General features: G+C 42.3%; 2 protein-coding genes across 8 annotated transcripts; both read right to left on the reverse strand.

Moving 5' to 3' along the window:
* Positions 1-732: 732 nt before the first annotated feature.
* Positions 733-7,591, reverse strand: LOC102708597 (serine/arginine repetitive matrix protein 1). Of its 7 annotated transcripts, none has more exons than XR_001549903.2 (14): positions 7,479-7,591; positions 7,285-7,374; positions 7,054-7,176; positions 6,009-6,176; positions 5,435-5,521; positions 5,198-5,295; positions 3,833-4,507; positions 3,630-3,701; positions 3,414-3,551; positions 3,232-3,312; positions 3,022-3,147; positions 1,648-2,584; positions 1,070-1,108; positions 734-957 (listed from the first exon to the last, which is right to left on the reverse strand). XR_001549903.2 is itself a non-coding variant. In XM_006649767.3 (12 exons), exons 1-12 carry the CDS (start codon positions 7,497-7,499, stop codon positions 1,840-1,842), a joined length of 2,424 nt encoding a protein of 807 aa, XP_006649830.2. In that variant the 5' UTR covers positions 7,500-7,591; the 3' UTR covers positions 1,563-1,839. The 7 variants fall into 7 exon arrangements, 1 of the variants encoding a protein (XP_006649830.2); XR_001549902.2 differs by having other exon boundaries at positions 1,066-1,108; XR_001549900.2 differs by having other exon boundaries at positions 1,070-1,145.
* Positions 7,592-9,182: 1,591 nt separating this feature from the next.
* Positions 9,183-10,124, reverse strand: LOC121053948. The gene has a single exon (XM_040522626.1). The coding sequence runs from the start codon at positions 9,905-9,907 to the stop codon at positions 9,452-9,454; it is 456 nt and encodes a 151-aa protein (XP_040378560.1). The 5' UTR covers positions 9,908-10,124; the 3' UTR covers positions 9,183-9,451.
* Positions 10,125-18,503: the final 8,379 nt, after the last annotated feature.

The raw sequence follows: 18,503 nt of genomic DNA on the forward strand, positions 1-18,503 counted from the left end.
TTTACTATAGCATCACATTCGCTAATCATGGACCAATTAGGCTCAATAGATTCGTCTCGCGAAATAGTCCAGAGTATAAGGTGTGCTTTATTAATAATCTATATTTCATATTTCTAATTAGTGAGGACAGGGACTTAAAAAAAAGTCTCAGTAAACAAACACCCCCTAAATACACACTGGTCAAATTTGTTGGGCTATTCACTAGCCGCAAACTTGTTGTGCTTCATTCACTTCACTAATTTGCTAGATTAGCTGTAAAAAGCGAGCTAGCGCACCGCAGAAGGCATAGGCTAGATTTGACGAACTCCTGCTAATCGGTGAACGATCGAACAAACTGAGATATTCTGTGCGGAAAATAAACCAAGTTCAACCGACGAGAAAGTACGAATAAGAGCAAGACTAATAATATAGCCAACAAGCTAGCTATAAGTTTTCTCTTAGCCTACCTATATAATAGTTAGCTCTTCACTGTTAATGTAAGACCCACATGTCACTCTTGTAAAGTTTTTTGGCTATTGTGTCCGAGCTGGCTACAAGCTTACGGACCGCTTACTCTCTCTCATCCTATCTCCTCCACGTAAGCATTTAACCAGCTTATAGCCTGCTATCGTACTTGCTCTAACAACAATAACCAAGTTCAAGCCCATCTTATGGCATTACATACTACAAGCAATCATTGTGCTCGAAGATAAGCATGAACACTCTCAAATGCTTGGTGCAAGCTATGTAGGATTATCATTTTTTACAGGTAAAACATGAAATGTGAATATAATATTTGCAACTCAGGTACTAACGATTTGTTTCAGGCTGAAACTACAAAAATAGAAGGGGAAATCACATGTTCACTCGACAGTGTACATTTGATTATGGGTGTTCCATTCCGTCTGGTCTCAACGGCATTGTACAATAAGAAAGCATCAGAGAAATATTTACATTGTTTCGTTACTTGATCAGAACCTAGTCATGAATAGAACAAACATTTCACAAACCTCAATCTAAGCAACAGAAACCAAACATTGAACTGGAGTACTCTACGAGACTTTTCACAATAATCAAAGAGGTTACCAACTTGGTTGTTGCTGAGGTGTCAGGTGTGGATTAAATCACCCTGAGGAACATAAAAAGCTCGTTCACATTGTGCTAATCTGCCAATAATCCAGATTTAATTAACAGAGTGGTACCAGTTTCCATTAATAAATGCGCAGATAGTGAAAACAAAATGTACATATAACTATTACAAAAGCAACCTCATAACACAGTAAAACTTCCTCAATCGCCATTGCAAGACGCAAGACATGATCACTAATTTATCTTATCTAAAGCTTTTCCAAAATCTTCAGTACCAATACCAGAGTTTTTCAATAGTAACATCTACTAGACATCCCAATTTGGTTTGCACAGTTCATTGATTCCCAGTAAATAAATACTACAATAAGTTAACTTTCTATATTTTGGTTACATATTTAACAAATAGCTTGAAGTAATTTATCAACCAAGAAGACAGAATGACATTGAATTAAGGTAAATAAATATATTGACATTAATTGAGACTAAGATCATAAAACAACAGGGAGCACAAGATGACATAACATAAATATTTCCTTCTCAGTGTTATGGCTCATACAGACATGTAAAAGCAAACATTACCAGATAACTAGCAGCTAAGCCTGAATACAGCTGCATCAAGCAAACAGCTCAGGAATCGTCAATTACTCAGGTTAACTGCCACGTAAACATACAGAACATTAAATAGGAGTCATATAAGCACACTTCTAGAACATGGTATAAGCAAAAGAGAGTTTTAAAAAGATGTAAATGCATAGCAAGAGATTTCTCAGCCTAGTGGTTGATGGCTTTCTTTGCTCTAAGAGATTCCAGTGCCTTCTCACGAAGCTCAATTTCAAGTTTCTGCTGATCTGATTCTTCCTTGCCAGTATATAAACCTTTCTTCCTAACATCAGCATCTGAGTCAGAATCATGGTCCTTCTCTGCATCTGAATCCATATCGACAGTTTCAGCATGCTTCAGTTTTAGTTTGCTGGCATGGCGGTCTGCCCTTCTACGGTGCCGCTCTTCACGTCTACGCCGTCTTTCCTCTTTTCGCAACCTCTTCTCTTCTTTCCTCCTCCGCTTGGACTCCTTGTCATCTGACTCCGAATCAGATTCATCAGAACTATCATCATAATGTCTCTTATGTTTACGGGTCTTTTTATGCTTTCTCTTCTCAGCATGGGATCTATGCTTCCCTGATTCTTCTGACCCAGAACTTCCAGAATCAATGTGGCTATTACCATGTACTTTTCTCTTATCTTTCTTGAAAGAACTTCCATCTTCTGACTCAGGATCTTCATCAACTTTAGCAGGATACTTCTTAGCAGAAATACCATCACGAGAACCTTTTGTTGCATACTCATTGTTCATGGCATCCTTTGAATAAGAGTTGTGCATTCCAGCTCTACTAGGAGAATGCTGTTTCATATGGGAATCATCGGGAGAATCATCCATTTGTTTCCTTCTACCATCACGCTCATCTTCTGATGATTCTGATAGTTGATTGTTCAGTTTCTTCGATGTTTCCTTGCCACTAGAAAAGAAACAGTGTCATGCTAGCCGAGGAAAAAGCAATGGTGCTTCTGACAATTATAGCTCGATGACACAAAGCAACAGACTATGAACTATTCTATTAGTTCGCATTAAGGTATTCATCTGCCCATAACAATTGCCATCACTACTGTATACTTTGGTATGTCATAGAGGAAAAATAATAAATTAAATGCTTTCCTACGAAGATTCAAAATGGCAATTCCAGTGAACTATGCATCCATGACTGTCTAGTAATAACTAGAACATGAATAAGAAAACAAAACACACGAAAGTGTTATAGGCCAATTGGAAGAGGCATGAACACGCAGTAAACGAATGTTGATAAACCAAAAAAATAAATAAATAAAAGAGAACTTCAGAAAATTAAAGAAAACCAACTAGCAATTTCAATTAAAAAAATGCTGCAAATAAAATTACCTCTGTTGGAATCTAGATGGAGATTTTTCTCCATGGCTCAAATCATCATGGGCTTCCATTAGTTGCAGATCTGCCGAGAAATCTTTAACTTTTCTGTGTGATGAATTTGCTTTTCGTACATTCTCTCTGCACATAAAAAATTGTTTATATCAACGATAAGAAGCTCAAAGAACCTTTTTGATAGAAAAAACAGGTAGAATGAAGACTAACCTTGCACGACTGTCCTCCTCTTCCCCACTAGTATCTGTGATGCCCTGACTGGGTAAGTGCTTCTCAGTCCTCTTCACAGAACTGACAAAAAGGATGGCAAAGCCTTCAGTATGCACATTTAATTACCAATATGTCGAAAAGAAATTAAAAACATAAACAAATCAATCTGAACAAGTAGATACCTATCACGTGCTGAGTTCCTTTCTGGCTTGTTTGGAGAACTTGTGGATTTTGTCAACTTACGTTGCTCAGAATCTGATGAAAAATGATCACTCACTTCTGTATCATTCCTGTTGTCATCACGTGATCTTTCTTTGTTCCTGATGTAATACTTGAAGTAAGAGAATGCTTTTGCTGAATATCTGTACCAAAGACCAACAAAATATTCCATGCATTACCTTTGAAGCACATCTACATCATTACGGGATGGAACACCATTTGTTCCTTTCTCAATGTCTCTACTCGAGCTCCTGCAAGAATGGACAGGACTCTGATTATGTGGACTGCTACTCATTTAAAAATTGGCATGAGTAACATATTAGAAAATAATTACATGCATAAAGGCAACAACAGATACTGATCAAATTCAATAGCATGATACCTCATTCGTTGTGGAGAGGCTCGATGGTTTGCACAACGACTTCTGGGCGAAACCGGGGATCTCCTCCGTCGTTTTGGAGATCTCAAGCGTGGAGAGCGGTGAGGAGAGGGTGATCGCTGTCTTCCTGGAGATCGTGACCGTGGTCTGTGTCTCCTGGGAGATGGAGACCGTGGCATACGTCTTCCTGGTGAAGGCGACCGTGGCCTACGCCTTCCTGGTGAAGGGGGCCGAGGCCTACGTCTTCCTGGAGATGGAGACCGGTGTTTGTCTTGAGATAACCTACGACGAGAAGATCTGTGGCGTGCAGGGGATGGTGATCTTGGTCCACGACCTGGAGACTGACGATGATGGGGAGATGGTGACCTCCGACGCCCAAAAGGCGGAGATTTCCTCCGAATATGATGCCTACGACGAGGTGACGGTGATCGATATCTTGGTACTGACGGTGATCTTCTGGAATATGGGGACCTTCGCCTGGAGACTGAAGGGGTACTTCTTGGAGAACGCCTTCGTGGAGAAAAAGAACGTCTAGGTGATATTGAACGTCTTGAAGATCTTTGTGTTCTCTCAAAAGAAATGGAATGCCTGGAAGGAGATGGGGAACGCCTCCTGGGAGAAATAGATCTCCGCCTACCACGGGGCGACAAGGAGATGCTCCTGGACCTGTGGCTTTCCCTGAAACATGAAGCCAGTAATTTTGCCATCACAAATTTGTTTTTGGTAGAATCAGCTTCTTGCCATGTATAACAATGGTCAAGTGAAAACATGCAAACTCTACTTATCAGGCCATGATAGTAAATTACAGCTCTTAACACAGAGTTCTGGATTCAAGAAGTTCAGCTCCTAACAATTTGCTGCTTAATAAAAAGTATCAGTGCAAGAAAGAGAGTGCTGATTCCCTTTTATCAAGGGTTTGCCATCCTCACAATTCCAATGTAATTGATTTTTCCTCAAAGGGTTCAAGATTCAACAAAAAGAAATGCCAATAAACAGTTGCTCTTTTAGCATCGCATACAAAATCACCAAATGATCAGTGATTGAGGTACCTTAAAAAAGACAAACCAATAGAAAAGAGTGGTACACAGAAGTTTCAAGTTATTAATACTTCAAATTTTTCGCAAACAAGAAAAACACTAGCTTTAGAAACATTTCAGATTCAGAAATCTTTATGAGTATATTATAAATTTCAAATACAATCTTACTGTGGCAAGTAGTGACAAGCTAATGCATGATTGCTAAATCTTTAAGATGGAAAATAAAAACATTTCATAACAGAAACAACATTAGTTTTAGATGTGGTTGTTCCCCGAGTATTATTTGATCTGATGCCTTGAATTCAAAGCTAGATTCAGTTTGAGGACTAACCGGCTCTTTGTTCTTGAGCTATGCTTAGAGTTCAATTCTTTTTCCTCCTCAGCATCAGCACAATCAGGACCCAATCTCGAGTTACCAGCATCCCCGTCCTACAGCAGTTTTGAGGTAAAGAACGATATGAACCCAAATAATCGGAGAAGCTATCTGAATGTCATCAGAAACACAAGGTGTCACAAGATAGCTCGAAAATTAACAGCAAGAGAAAATTGGTCAGAGAGAATTACTCACCATCAATTTTTGATTCTCTAGTTCTTGGTCCCTTCCATCTTTCTCCCGTTTCTTCTGGATCTCCTGAGCAATTCTACTTTCCTCCGCCTGTACAAACAAGTATTAACAATGAGGTATGGAATGTATTCCAGTTTCACAGGATAAACAAATAAATCTCAAAGGCTCCAGAGATCCCATCTAAAAAAATTAAGAAACATTGTTATTAGACCCATAAGAGCAATATATATATGCCACAAAAAGGATCAATTATTATGCCATACTAGATTAGGTACAGCGAAAAAGGTAACTCAAAACTTCTGGACTGCATTCTCTCCCTTGAGTTCTTACCAAAAAGACTTGGGGCTTTTGAAATTTGCCACTAGTATTTTTTTTATTGCAAGGATGCCACTCGAATGACAGTTCTGGTAGCAATTTTGCAATTTTCTAGTGGCCATTTTGCATTAACAATTCAATCCGATGCCAAATTTGCAATTGCCCCAAAGACTTTGATTGTTTTTTGTGGAAATTCTATGCATTTATCAAAAACAGGTTATCTAAAACATATAGTGATAATGCAACTTATATTCATGTTAACCTTTTTCTGCTGAATCTCAGCCTCCTTTGCATCTAAAAACTGTTGGGGCACCCCACTGGCATTCTGCTGTGCACTGAGCAGGAGGCTCCACAGCTCCTTCATGAACTTCACCGTGTTCTTCTCCATGAATCCTGTCAGCTGTATCTGTATCTTCTTTCCATCCGCCTCCTGCCAAACAAACAGAAGTTGTAACAAAAATCATATCAGACCTATCACCGTCTAATATATCAGGTACAGAAATCCGCCAATGTTAAGCACTGAATAAACAAAAAGTGGTACTGTTCTTGAGCTTTGGTTTTGACCAAAAAAACTACTCCCCCGGTTTCATGGCATAGGTCACTTTGGGTTTGTCCTAAGTCAACTTCTCAAGTTTGACCAAGTTTATAGAAAAGCATAGCAACATTTCCAACACAAAGTAAATATACCATAATAATATATTAGATGGTGAAGTTAATAAAACTAATTTGGCATTGTGGATGTTAGAACATTTTTTTATGAGCTTGGTCAAACTTAAATAGGTTTGACTTAGGACAAACACAAAGTGACTTATAATATGATGAAGTGGAGGGAGTGCCCTAGAGAAGACAAAAATTAAGTTGACGACATGCCAGAAATAAGACTTCCAAAAGGAGGCTGTTGTCCCATCATGATTAAACAGTACACAGCCCAGGTATTGTTTAACAAATTTGTGAAAGAAAAATGCAATAGTAACCAAATACAGTTGGAATCTTGCAATTAGCAACAGCCTTGTTTAGCTCCAGAAAATGAAATTTAAATTCCATGGGTTTTACCCAAAACACTGTGAGAGTTTCAGTTTAGTTACTGAACTTGCATTATTCCAATACAGATACTGAAATACACCGCATAGTTGGTTTTCCATCTTGTTCAGATATGCCCTATGAGGCAGCATGGGGTTTAGCAACTCAACAAGCCTATTTTCATCAAATTCATAGCAGCCTACATACCATGTGCATAGTTCAATGAACACATAACAACCAACCACCATTGTTCGAGTTAAATAAACAATCAGTTTAAAGAAACTCACCTTCTCTTCGAGGAGACCGTAGATGAAGTTGATAAGCACTTCGTCCTCGAACCCTAGGAGCTCGGTAACCCGGGTCGCGATCCATGGCTTCATCACGTCCATCTTCACCTTCGTCATGTCCACCTGTCACCAAACCAACAGATATATTGCGTCGAACAAACATCTAGAGCACAAGCGGACAGCACCTAAAGCCCAACGACAGCGAGGGTGTGAGCGGACGAGCACACTGACCAGGTGTTCAAGCTCGGGCGCGAACTTCTGCGTCTTCAGCAACTTCGCCTGCTTGTTGGAGAAACGGGTGTCCTGATCGGCCGACGTCCCCTGCGAAAACCCCACGGCGAATCAGCACCTCCTCTCGTAGATCCGGCGAGCGGGGCCACAGGGCCAGGGAGCTAGATCGGTACGGAGACTCGGGAGCTACTTACCCGGAAGAAGCCGCCCGACATCTTAGCAGGAGCTGCAGCGGCCTCCGCCGCCGCCGCTTTGAGAGAGAAGAGGTGGAGGGGTGGCTAGGGTTCGGCTGCGGCGTGTGTACTTGTGTGGGAAGAGTTGAAAACGACGACAACTGGGGGTTGTGATAGGGAAGAAGGGGGCACGGGAGGAAGAGCTGTAGCCTGCCTGTAGCCTGGGTAGGCTGTAGCCCGATCCAGAGCGGTAAATTGACGTGGGCCGATCCATCCGCCGTCCGCTCGATGGTCATGGGCTTATTTTACGAGCTTTCCGATGGATATGGTGAAAAAAGAAAAAAGTCTACCGGAGATCCCTAAACTTAAAGTCGAGTCAAGTTTGTTTTCGTATCTGAATACTAGAAATATACTCTCTCTGTCAAAAAAAAAAAATCAATTCTCCGGTTTCCATGTCCAATGTTTGACCATCCATCTTATTTAAAATTTTTTTAGAAAATTAGAAAAAAATTAGTCTACTATTCATGATTTATCATCTAATAAAAACAAAAATATCAATCGTAAAAAAAAATTGAATAAGACGAAGAGTTAAAAATTGTAGGTAAAAAGTGAAAAATTGGTTTATTTTGGGACGGAGGGAGTATACCCTTAAACTCATACAATTCGTTCAGAAAAGATCACTCGACAGTATTAACTTAATTTTTATCCAGTTTTACTAACATGGCATCGGTGAGTCCCACGTTAGATTTTCTCCTTTTTCTATTTCCTTCCCTTCTTCTTTCTCTCCCTTCCACTACTCTCTCTTTTCTCTTCCGTGCGGCACTGGCGATGGTGCTGATGCGCAGATGGAGGCCAGCGGGCAACGGGGCTTAGATAGCGGGCAACAGCGGTGGGCGGCAACAGTGGCAGGCTGGCAGCTCGCCGACAGGCTAGGGGCGAGCGGCTCAGCCGGCGAGCTATGGCGTGTATGGCGGTCGGCGGCGAGCGACGGGGAACGGATAGCGGTTGGCGGCGCTGGCAGCTCGAGGTCATTGCGGCGGGCTAGGGGTGGGGGCATCGACCAACAAGATGGGGTTGGGATGGTTGGCGGCGGCGGGTGGCAGTGATATGGTGGAGATGGCAGGTGTGATGGCATCGGCGGGCGGTGGTGATGGGTTGCGGATGGTGGGCGACGGCGGTGACAGCTCAACGCCCACCCGGGCGCTGCATAGGTCGTCGTCTTCCCCGCCGAGAACCATCGCACGCCACCTACGTGGACCGCCGCATGTTGCGCCTCTAGCGTGCGGCCAGGTGCGCCGGGAGAGAAGAGAAAAAATTGAAGAAAGAAGAGAGAGAGATGAGAGCACGAGAGTGATGGGAGATAAGGGAAAGGAAAAGAAGAGGAGAGGAAAAATTAAAATAGCCTGACACATGGAACCCACTTGTCGTCATATCAGTAAAATCAGTCAAAACATAAGTCAATGTTATTAAGAAGTCTACGAATTATCCGAATTTAAGGGTATATATTTCTAGTATTTCGGTTAAAGGGAAAAAAACTCGATTTTAAGTTTAGAGTCCTCGAGTGGACTTGTACTCTTTTGCTGCTGAGACAAGAACTGGCCAACCAGCTATCAGTTGGAAACTTTCTCAGGGCTTCTGCGTGATGTGCTGATGGCTATTGTACGAATGTACGATGTCATCGTGGATCTCGTGAGATTGCACCAGCAGCAGCAGCAGTGATGGCAATCGTGAAGACAACAGATCAAGAGAGTGTTATCTGCATGTCAATGACTGTGATTTATTACATCAAATTAGCAGTCGTCAACGACTAACTAATATGCCATAATTGGTGCAGTGACAAGCCCTTTTCAGAGAGAACAACAATCCCATCGTGCCATCGATCGAACTGATCAAAATGACCGCCAAGTTGGCGTACACACAAGGGATGGCGATCCGATTTATACAGGACAAAGCTACAAATGGGAGAGGAAACGGCGGCGAGCGCTCTTCGATCCTCATTGCTGCGCGTTGTGCACCTCGAGCGCGCACTGCGACTGGAAGAACGGCAGCAGGGACGCCGGCTCCGCCACCGGCGTCGGAAGCGCCGGGTGCCGCCACCCACCACCGCAGGGCGCGGGGGCCTTCGCCGCGTCATCCGCCTGGCGGTCCCCGTTGCTGCATCCGTGCGCACGTGCGGCGCCGCTGCCTTCCCGACCCTGCTGCTGCTGCTGCAGCTGCAAGCCGCCCTCCCTCCTGGGCGCCCCGGCCTGCTGGTCGGCCGCCTCCCACGCCACCGACGGCGACACGACGAGCGGGGACAGGAGCGGTATCGGCGTCCTTCCGTCGCCCCACGCGCCGGTGGGCGACGGGGCGGCGGGCGGCTCGAGCCGCAGCGTCGCGGGGGCGTGCTTCTGGAGCCGGCTCGGCGGGCGCTTCTTCCTGTCAGAGTCGGCGGACCGCTTCATCTCCATCGGCGCGCGCGTGGACTCGCCGCTCTCTCCACCCCCTCAACTGTGGCGACTCGCGTCGGGCCCGGCCTGTTCGTCGTCCTCGGTGGTGGACTCGTGCGGCGGGAAACAAATCATGCGTGCATGGGAGGAGCGCGAAGAGCTTATAAACGAGCGGTGCGCGAGGAGAGGGCGGCCGCGTTTGTCGGAGGAGATGGCCCGTGGCGTGGACGGTGGGGAGGGACCAGTGCGTGCTTCGTTCCGGGTTTGGCTTCAACTCGTGGGCGGTGCCGATTCTTCGCTACCTTCACGCAACCGCTTCCGATCGGAAAAAAATTAGTACTGTACTTCACTGCTTCTACCTGTTACAAACTTTGGGAGTGTTTAGCCGGTGAAACGAAAATTTTGTAAACCGTGGGATGTATCTTTTAAACCTAATTAATTCATTATTAGCGCATGTGAGTACCGTAGTATTTATGGCTAATCATAAATTAATTAGGCTCAAAAGATTCGTCTCACGATTTCTCACATAACTGTACAATTAGTTTTTCGTTTCATATATGTTTATGCCATTGGTCATTTTTGGAGGCGCCCACCCCGCAGCTTTAGGGTGTGTTTGGTTGGCTGAATTTTCTTGGATGGGAGATAACCGTTCAATTATTTAATATGTTTGGTTCGCGGACGAAGCTGGATAGGGTGACCCAGGAGAGAAATATTCCATCCGACTAAATTGGCTGGATGAGCTCATCCATTTTCATTAACGATGTTCATTAGTGATTGTTTAGTGATAATTAGTGTGTTTTGTTATTAATTAATAGTTAACAAGTTTAAATTAGTGTTAATTAATGATGATAGATATATTTCATTGTTAATTTGTACTAATTAGGATAATATTTATGTTGATTAATTAATATTAGTATTTATTAGTAATTAAATATGCTCATCTCATCCATCCCACCAAACAAAATTTTGGATCGTCCTATCCATCCAACCAAACATAAATCTGGATCACCATATCTCTAAAATATAAATAGTTATATCCCATTCCACCTTGACCACCAGCCAAACACACCCTTAAGTAACAAGTAAGGTGCACCTTCTTGTGTGTTTTACTAGTACAGTTTAAGAATTTGGCAGTACGTTTAGAGGTGGACCTTAAAAAAATACTATATATTATTGAGAATAAAGGGACATTGTATGTTCCTTGACTGAACTATATTTAACAACTGGTTTTATTAGAGTTCGTTGGAGTTATTTGTAGCTTTCTTTTTTCCCTCAAGATTCTTTTTGTTATTTTGTCCTCTCCACGTGATAAGCCAAAATATTTGGTCACGACAGATGTACTCTCCACATGATAAGCCAAAATATTTGGTCATGACAGATGTTGTTTCGCGTATAGCCGTGTATAATACATCATCCGTTACGGGATAGTGTACAGTATCAAAGTAGGCTGTGCTCCGCAATACCCTCGTACTAACCTGGTTCCCTCGTTTTTCGCGCGTACACTTTCCGACCGCTAAACGGCTAAACATTATGTTTTTTATAAAAATTTTCTATAAAAAGTTACTTAAAAAGTTAAAAAATTAAGTAATCTATTTATCACTTATTTATAAATACTAATCTATTACTGTTTTCCACGCCGAATAACATATCTATCGCCGAACGCGGTCATAGAGGATAGCTTTGTCCTCCAAGTTGCGAGGCTGCGCAGTGTACTTGATAAGAAGGTGCACGGAGAGAAAAAAGAAACAACTGAAACGGTCCGATATATTGGAGTCCCGCTACTAGTCTAGAAACTACACGCACATGTGGCTTACTTTGGCACTTAGTGTTAAGAATAAACAATTTATTTTAACAACAACATTTAATTTGAACCATTGAGTTGTTAGAGTGAAACAGTCCTGCATACAATTTTATATATATATATATATATATATATATATATATATATATATATATATATATGAGTGTTTTATTCCTAGGGCTCCATCATTTCGCAGTTGCAACTGCTTATAAACAAAATTTAAATTTTAGAACTTAATTTTGAACTTGATTTTGTGGTTTTTTCATCATGGTTTGTTTTACACATTTTGCTTTTGAGTCGCTATGGACACATGTATAAAAGTTTTACCTGCAAATTATTTTTCGTTTAAAAACGTGTTTTCACTTATTCCTCCAAAAAGCAAAATGATGAGAGCCCTATTATCACCATGCAATATGGTACTAAACTTTTGTTAAACATTGGAGCAAAATAACTCTCTCCGTTTTATAATGTAAGACTTTCTAGCCTTGTCTATATTCATATGGATGCTAATGAATCTAGACAAATATATAAATTATATACCAATTGATAAATTTTAGCAAAGCTGGAATGTCTTACAATATAAAACGGACGGAGGTAGTATAAGATAACACCATCTGCTATGGGCAGACGATAGCTTGTGTTCTTGGATTATACGTTAAAGCTGTCCTAAGCTCACACTGAATGATATTAGATTAATCCTAATGCAAAGACACTGGTTATGATTTTTTATATCCTCAAACATAAGATACTAGTCATGATTTCTGTATTATCCATGTTCCGAAAAACTAGTATTAAATACCACTTATAATACAAACACTATTAATTTATATTTAAATTTAATGTTACTCACTTCTCATCATGTCTTAAGGGTTATGTAACATGTCTTAGGACATTCACAATGCAGTGGACGTGTCAAGTGTCTCACCGTGCCACGCCCGCTATCAACCACCGTGGAGAAGAGAGAGCACAGGGCGAGTAGTTTGAGGAGGCCACTCGCGTCTTCTCCAGAGCGCCCGAGCTTGATAGTGAGTACCACAAAGGCACGACGGGGAACCACGCTATAGAGATTGGGGCTCCACCTCTACATGCCTCAACGCGGGCACACAATTCACCACCACCTTCGCGTAACCTCATCGAGCTCCATCCTCGTCGCCGCCCGTCGAACCCGCACCGTGCTCCAAGATCCAGGTTGCTGGAGCTCCGCGTCGCGCTGTCCAACCATCGCCCGAGATCTTTCGTGTCCGCCCGAGCTTCGTTGCCGTTGCCCGAGCTTCGTTGCCGTTGCCCGATCTCCGCCGTCGTCGCTCGATAACGTGCTATCCGATCTGCTGCCGCCGCCATCGCCCGATATGCCCCGCAATAGTGTTGTCGCCAGCCTCTTCTTCTAGGCCGCCGTGATGGAGGGGAGGGAGGGTGTCGATTGTTGCCCGATCTGTGGCTGGAGGAAAGTGGAGGGAATAGGTTACAGCTGTCAGTGAGGGTATGGATTGAAATATATAATAAATCTAGGTTACAGGGTTTAACGCATAAAATTTTGGACTTCTAAATAAAATAAGAAAATCTAAGGACTAACTTGAAAAATGTTAAGGGTTGACATGCAAAATATAAGATATGGTTGAAGACACTTGCACCATAAAACATGATTTTTTTAAACAAGTTAACTCAGCCTATGTGGCGTGTGAGATCACATGACTAAGGCCGCTTGCAGTGCGAATGTTCTTAGGCCTTGTTTAGTTCCTAAATTTTTTTTTCCAAAAACATTACATCGAATTTTTGGACACCTAAATAAAGCATTAAACATAGATGAACCAAAAAAACTAATTGCACGGTTATGGAAGAAATCTTGACACGAATCTTTTGAGCCTAATTAGCCCATGATTAGCCATAAGTGCTACAGTAACCAACATGTGGTAATGACGGATTAATTAGGCTCAAAAGATTCGTCTCGCAGTTTCTAGGCTAGCCGTGAAATTCGTTTTTTCATTCGTGTCCGAAAACCCCTTCCGACATCCGGTCAAACGTTTGATGTGACACTTCTCCCAAAAATTTTCTCAATCTAAACACCACCTTAGTTTCTTTCTCTTTCTTCGTTGCTTACTTGTCACATTATTTGGCAACCACATGAATAAAATTAGTTGCACTATGAATGTTCTTAGGGGTTGTTTAGTTGGCAAAAATTTTTGCTAAAGGGGTCATATCGAACGTTTGACCGGATATCGGAAGGGGTTTTCGGATACCAATGAAAAACAAATTTCAGATTCCGCCTAAAAACCGCGAGACGAATCTGTTGAGTCTAATTAATTCGTCATTAGCACATGTTTGTTTAGCACTTATGGCTAATCATGTCCTAATTAGGCTCAAAAGAATTGTCAAACGATTTCCTCCGTAACTGTGTAATTAGTTTTAATGTTCATATATATTTAATGTTTTATTTATGTGTCCAAAGATTCGATAGGATGTTTTTGGAAAAAAAATTTAGGAACTTAGTTTATTTCTCTCTTTTTACGTTGCTCACTTGTCACATCATATGTAACGTACAAACATCGCACTATTATTAGTGTGAATGCCATCTACACATTGCATCTTTTTCTTGCAGCTGGGAGCACTGCCACGCTCTGCGTCTCTGGCGAGGAGAGTAGGGATGACAACGGGTAAATACCCATCAGGTATTGCTATCCCATACCCATACTCACTAGTAAAATTTCGTACCATTAAAATAACCATACCCGTCATGGTGTGGGGATGAACCTGAAATAAACAGGAATCCCACATGCCCAACTGTCCAGGATGCAGCTGGGCACAGAAAATGTATAAAAGCACAAGCTCAACGAAGAATACTTACTAAGCAGCGGAAATATGGCACGTCGGCCTAGCTTTTGAAAAGACCACCCAAGCAGTAAGCAGAAGACCCAACAACACCACAGGCAAGCCTGAGCGAAGGGAGCTACCCTAACACGAGCAACCTTGATGAAGACCTGCTCTTCTGAACCACATTTTATGCAAGGGGTGAGTACAAACGTACCTAGCAAACCATGATCCAAGAGATACAAGTAGAATACATGCAAGTAGTACAAGGATATAGGGTTTACCAAGAAGGGTCGATAACAAACCTATTATAAGTAGTTTTTCCCTATTTTGGTAAACAGTTTATTTGCAAACATTTATAAATCGATAGTTAAAACGTAGCAATATTAATCACCATCATTCTCATCTTATTCCAATCAAAATTTTAATTATAAAATCTACTCATACCATAAGAAATAGGAATTACCCAATGACACATCTCCATTAACCGGGAGAACGGCGTATTCGAATACAATACGACTTTGCAGCGTCTGCCCAGCGTTACCCACACAATATCACGACTGGATCAGAGTCGAGACAACAGAACCATTCATTAGTCCCACTTACTACTAGTACCGCCCAGTGGGATATCGTTCGTCCTAGCAGTCGGGCACTCGCTTGGCCACAAGCAAGACATAGTAGGGTCGCTGCTTTCACGGGTACCACTGTTGTGAGATCATGTCAACTTGGCCCGCGGCCTCTTACACATGTCCACTCCTATATACTCCTTGAGCCTCTAACAGTCGTTCATATAGTGGGACCACGTACTAGGTTAAGTCCGATTACTTGGTCCTGTGGATGGGCGCGAACTATATCACTTTCCATGGCATAAGAGGGTTTTTATCCTTATATCCGGGAAAGCAATTAAATTAACACAGCATATACATACAATAATACATGTCATAATTTCCACAACATCAACCTTCACTCGGAGTCACCTTCTACATCACTCAAGGCGGGTGATCTATATCAAAACAATATCTTATACAGCCCGATAGCATCATCAGGTGACGACGGGCAAAACAGATATATGTGTGTAGAAGTTTAGTGGTATTATCCACTATAATATTAATATATGATGAAGTGTTCATCCTATACCTAGGTTATCAGGGAATAGGGTACGATGGTTTATGGTATCGACAATAATAGTAAATTAAGTACAGGGCGATAACTAATGTAACATGGTTATTTGAAAGTAAGAATACCCAAAATAACTTTGCAAGTAAATAATGCATAAAATAACTAAGTGGTTCTCTACTTATGTTCTCAAGATGATCAAAGGATGGTTTCGTGACTTGCCTTGCAATACGTGGTTTTCTAGGAGCTTCAACGCAGTCGTTTGGGTCCACGTCAGCTCCTGCAACGGTTTGATAGACTTTTCTTCCACACGATCTAGCGCACGCACACAAGAACAAGCAATAAACAAAACCATAAAACTAAAAACTATAAATAAACGATAAAATAACAACAGAAGTTGAAGCTAGCTTAAGAGAGATAACAGCTGAATAGGTGATTGGAGAGATTTGGAAGGCTTTTAGACTGATCTAGGATTAACATCATGATGGTATAGCTAGATGGTTACGATCTAGAATTAGAGTGGTAGATGATAGATATCGAAAGTGAGTGATATCAAGGAATTGCGTTATGATTTTATGTGGCTTTGTATAATGTGGGATTGATTTAAATACCACATAAATGGAAATCTGAGTATAACTCGGGACGAAGGTTGAAATTTGAAGAAAATACAGATAGACAGTGGCTGGTTGAAGTTTAGGGCTTGTTAAGCTTGATAGGAATAAGAGTTTAAACTATAAATGGGAAGGCTATATGGTAGTGTGTCGAAAGAGAAAACGATAAGTCTGAGGAGGTTATTTTATGATAAACAATGTAGGCTTGGAGTCAGGAGACTGTCGATAACTGAATCAATGTGTTAGTCGTGATGGCATGGTCTTATGATAGCTTGAAGCGGTGGTTCTAAAAGATATCGTAACAAATTGACAGATGGGTGAATTTGAATAGGCTCTGGTTGTTTTGAAGAATATGATTAGGGTTAAAAGTCCGAATAGATATGGTTTAGGGCTTATAAATGCAAATGATGATAACAGAGGCTAGGGTTATAGGCTGGGATGATTGTACTATGATCATATGTGGATTTATAAGATGAGTGAAGGATCTCATGTGTTAAACAGCGGACAAACTTGGTGTTTAATCCAAAATATTGTCATGGACAGACAAGGATAAAGGAATATAAATGGGTTTATAGTTGGTGAGGGTTATAGATGATTAAATTGGAAACAAGATTAACCGTGTGAATTGCATACCTATTTAAAATTAAAATAGGTATTGGAAGGGAATAAATGGATCAAGTATGGTTGGCTCAAATCAAAGGAATGATTAGCCAATGATGATAGACTGCTGAGTTATTGAATTAAATCAATAGTTCGAATTATATGCGATTTGGTGTATAAGAACAAAATAATTTAGGAATCAAATGATGTCGGATCGAAATGGATGATATGAACTCGATGCTCTGAATGACATTGATATTTTAGGGTGAGCTATAGATCTGGGTAATATAATTTAGATAGATAAAGACAGTTAGCCACAAGAGTTTATCAGATCAAGGGTTGGATGAAAATTTAAATAGATTCAAGATACTAAAAGAATAATAAACCATAAGATCAAAATTAGGTTTTGACTTGGTTTTGACTTCGAAGTTTCGGATGGCGACGAAAATATCTACGTGAAATTTGGAATGACTCAAGATGATGGTTTCAGATTTTAAATCCGAGATTTGAAGGTCAAAGAAATTATTTAAATCAAAGAAAATAATTTTTGGATTTATTTTGAATAGAAAAAAATTAGTATGAACTTCAATTATTTTTATTTTCTCCTTCTCTTATTTTTTTTAATTTTCTTTTCTTTTCTTCTCCTTTATTTTCCCTCCTCTCTTTTCTTTTTTTTTTCCTTTTCTCTTTTCTCCTTCTTTCTTTCTGCTCCCTTCGTTCTTTCTTTCTCGTTTCGTTCGCAGGGAGGTGGCTGGCCATGGAAGGCGCCGGCAGCAAGGGGGAGACCAAATCCGGCCAAGGGAACGCCGGATCCGTGACCTAGGGGTCCGGGCGACCCCGTCCCATGGAGCGACGGCGGCTGGGAGGCGGCCGGCGAGCCTGGCGACGACGGCCGGCAGTAGGCGGCGGGGCTGCCGCGGCGGCAGCGCTCCGGCGACTCCGCGTGCGGTCGCGGTGACTGGGGAGATTCTACGGAGGGAGGCAGAGATATTGGCGCCGGCGGCTGGGCACGGGGAGGCGCAGGCCGGCTGGACGCCGTGCAGCCCAACGGCGGCGAACAGAGCAGCGGCGGCGGCATTAGCGCCGGCGTGATTTCGGCGACAAATTTAATGGGGTAAGTGAGGGGAAAGGGGAAGGAGAACACAAAGATTTCATTTTTACCGTCAATTTCATGGATGGGGCAGCGGGGCGACGAATTTTACGGCGAACGCCGACGGCCAAAACCTCAACTCCGGCGAACTTGAGCCCTTCGGTGATGATTTCAGCCATGGGAGGCGGCGTGGGTTCAGGGGAAAGGTGGAGCAGGCCTCGACGACCTTCTTCTCTGTTGGCGACGGCCGGCGAAATGGACCGGGGAGGAGGATGGATGCTAACGGTGGCGGCGGCGAGTTTTGGCCGAAGAGTTTGAGCAGGGAAAAAGGCTTCACTTGCAGTTTGTTTGGCTCAGGGTGGCGGGCATAGAAGATGATGTGGCTGGGCGAAGCACCTGCGTGGAGAAATTTTAGGACGACGACAACGTCGGTTGCACACCGACAGAGGCAAAGCTCGGGTTCGCTGGCAGCAGAGGCGGTGGTAAGATAACAACGCAGTAAGAGGGGCTTGGTAGATCGACGCGTGGACGTCGATGTGGCTCAAGCAGCTGCGTGGCCGGCCGAACGGTGGGCGGCGACGGTGGCTTCGTGCT

Source organism: Oryza brachyantha, chromosome 3, assembly GCF_000231095.2.
Source record: "Oryza brachyantha chromosome 3, ObraRS2, whole genome shotgun sequence".
Lineage (NCBI taxonomy): Eukaryota > Viridiplantae > Streptophyta > Magnoliopsida > Poales > Poaceae > Oryza > Oryza brachyantha.

Excerpts from the sequence above, each read along its gene's own strand:
- LOC102708597 (XM_006649767.3), bottom strand. The coding sequence starts at position 7,499 with ATGTCGGGCGGCTTCTTCCGG. Across the intron at positions 7,375-7,478 it reads TGTCGGGCGGCTTCTTCCGG|GGGACGTCGGCCGATCAGGA; the intron begins GTAAGTAGCTCC and ends GGGTTTTCGCAG. Across the intron at positions 2,585-3,021 it reads CCATCTAGATTCCAACAGAG|TGGCAAGGAAACATCGAAGA; the intron begins GTAATTTTATTT and ends TTTCTTTTCTAG.
- LOC121053948 (XM_040522626.1), bottom strand. The coding sequence starts at position 9,907 with ATGGAGATGAAGCGGTCCGCCGACTCTGACAGGAAGAAGCGCCCGCCG.